The sequence below is a fragment of the Rhincodon typus genome, chromosome 48 (genome assembly GCF_021869965.1).
Source record: "Rhincodon typus isolate 14 chromosome 48, sRhiTyp1.1, whole genome shotgun sequence".
NCBI lineage: Eukaryota > Metazoa > Chordata > Chondrichthyes > Orectolobiformes > Rhincodontidae > Rhincodon > Rhincodon typus.
In genome coordinates, this window is record NC_063379.1 from 4,912,873 (window position 1) to 4,915,695 (window position 2,823).

Genomic DNA, 2,823 nt, shown 5'->3' on the forward strand with positions numbered 1-2,823 from the left:
CGTCGCAGACCACTCAGACGGACGCCCACCCGCTCCTGAGGCCCGGCCGCCAGCGCCGGAGGGTCATGTCGAAGGACGGGCACAGCAACGTGAGGATTGACCATGTCCATCACTGGCGTTTCCTGTACCTGAAGGACCTGTGGACCACCTTCATCGACCTCAAGTGGCGCTACAAGCTGGCGCTGTTCTCCGCCACCTTCGCCGGCACCTGGTTCCTGTTTGGCCTAGCCTGGTACCTGGTGGCCCTGCTGCATGGTGACCTCCTGGTGCCCCTGCCACCCTCCGCCAACCACACCCTGTGCGTGGCCAACATGCAGACCCTCACCGCTGCCTTCCTCTTCTCCCTCGAGTCGCAGACCACCATAGGCTACGGGTACCGCTACATCTCCGAGGAGTGCCCCCTGGCCATTGTCCTGCTCATCGGGCAGCTCATCGTCACCAGCCTGCTGGAGGTCTTCGTCACCGGCACATTCCTGGCCAAGATCGCCCGGCCCAAGAAGCGAGCGGGCACCGTCCGCTTCAGCCAGAATGCGGTGGTCTCCTCCCGGGATGGAAAGCTGTGCCTTATGATTCGGGTGGCCAACATGCGTACCAGCCTGCTGCTGGGGTGTCAAGTGGTGGGCAAGCTCCTGAGGGCCCAGTTGGCGGCCGAGGGCGAGAGTTTCCGCCTGCAGCAGGTCAACGTGGAGTTCCATGTGGATGCGGGCTCCGACAGCCCCTTCCTCATCCTGCCCCTCACCTTCTACCACCTCATTGACGATGCCAGCCCCCTCAGGCGGGTGGCGCTGGCCCCAGGCAGGGACCAGGACTTCGAGCTGGTCGTCATCCTGAGCGGTACCGTGGAGAGCACCAGCGCCCTCTGCCAGGTGCGCACCTCCTACCTGCCCGATGAGATCCTCTGGGGTTACGAGTTCTGCCCCGTCATCTCCCTCTCCCCCGGAGGCAAGTACGTGGCCGATTTCGCCACCTTCGACCGTGTCGCCAAGGTGCCCGGCCTGGAGACCCCTTGGCCTGGAGGCGGCGCCGACCCGGAGAAGGGCAGGCTGGAGGAGAGCCTGAAGGCCCCCCACTCTGGGAAAGCCGCCAGCCCCCGCAACATGAAGATCAGCAACGTGTGACCGAGAGAGAGGGGGGGTTGCGACGAGGGGCTGGGGGAAGGGCGTTGGGTAGGGGAAGGAGGTGGTTGGTATGATCTGGGGAGCAGGGGGGAGGCAGTGGGCGCACGGGAGAATCCGCCACTAGCCTCGGTCACCTCAGGCCCTCGGAACGCCTCCTTCGGAGGGAGTGGAGGAGGGAATTGAGCGACTCCCTTTGGGGATTGTCCTCCCCTGCCCTTCTCAATATCTCCTGCCCCCTTTAGGCCAGGACTCTCAAGCATTGAGTCCAGCCTGGGTGCCAACATTAAGGAAGGATGTGCGAGTCTTTGAGGTGGTGCGGAGGGAGATTTCTCAGGATGGTTCCTTCAGAGAAGGGGCACAGGACGGATCAAAACTCTCCTATTTCCCCCGCCCCACCTCCCGCAGGTGGGCCGAATGGCCTGATCCTTACGAGTCTGCCGTCTCACGCTTTGCAGATTACCCTTCGCAAATCTGTGACGTTCCCTTTCTCATCTCAAGTCAGACAACCTGCTTGGGGAGTGCCGAGTTGGGGGCAGCAAAATCCCGGGATAAGCGCTGGGATTGGGATGGAGCGGCCAAAAGTCTCGCTTGTCCCGAAAAGTGAAAGAAGAATCCCGCGGAGAGTCTGGGGTCAGGAAGTGGCGTGGTGTCAACTCTCGGAAAGTGCTGCCCCGTTCGCCCTCGGCGCTTAAAGGAAGACACTCGCCTGTCAACCTCGTGCTAGCCCCTCTGAAAGAGACAGCCAATTCTCCCGGACAGGAGCGGGCTCACTCCACGCCATTTCAAATACAGTTGTGTGCTCGGGTTTGTATCTCCCTAGGGATCAAGCTTCAGTATTCCCAAAGTTGTAAAATAACCCAACTCTTATCTGAGTCAGTTCACGAAAATATGCTCACCAGATTTTATCACAGAGACGTAAAGCACGGAAACAGACCCTTCGGTCCAACTCGTCCGTGCCAACCCAATATCCTAAATTAATCTGGTCCCATTTGCCAGCATTTGGCCCATTATCTCTCTAAACCCTTCCTGTTCATGTACCCATCCAGATGCCTTTTAAATGCTGTAACTGTACCAGCCTCCACCACTTCCTCTGGCAGCTCGTTCCACACACGTACCACCCTCTGCGTGAAAAAGCTACCCCTTAGGTCCCTTTTAAATCTTTAGATACTTGAAACTAAACAGCAGAGGCAGTCATCTGTGAAGGGTCACTGATCAAATGAAGAGTCACAATTTATTGCAATCAAGAAAGAAGCAACAATTGCTAACTTGTAACTCTATAACTTAAACTGCACCCCCTTTTTGAAACAAATCCCACAAACACATAGAAACAGGACACACAAAGAGACAAGGGTTAGTATTGCAGGTGGGGAAGGAACAACAGGTTTTTGAGTAGATTTTGTAGCTCTGGTTGTGGATGTTGAGGTTGGTTGGCTCACCGAGCTGGTTCGTTGTTCTGCAGACGTTTCGTTCCCATGCTGGATAACATCATCAGTGCAGCCTCCGATGTTGTGTTTTCCCCCCTGGTTTTTAAACTCTGGGCTCCGTTGGATTTGATTACCTCATTTCCAGTTTTCCTTCGCAGTGGTGTATATATCGCGTCTAATTCTACGTGTTTATTGATGGCTTTCTTGGGAGAGAACCAAGCCTCTTGGAATTGCTGTGTGTGTGTGTGTGTGTGTGTGTGTGTGTGTGTGTGTGTGTGTGT

General features: G+C 56.6%; 1 protein-coding gene across 1 annotated transcript in view; it reads left to right on the forward strand.

Annotated features, from left to right (window-relative positions):
* LOC109926114 (potassium inwardly rectifying channel subfamily J member 10) overlaps positions 1-1,118 on the forward strand; it is a 5,905-nt gene extending 4,787 nt beyond the window's left edge. Inside the window, exon 2 of the mRNA XM_048620759.1 lies at positions 9-1,118. Coding sequence (XP_048476716.1) covers positions 9-1,118 — 1,110 coding nt within the window. The remainder of the gene's footprint in view (positions 1-8) is intronic.
* Positions 1,119-2,823: the final 1,705 nt, after the last annotated feature.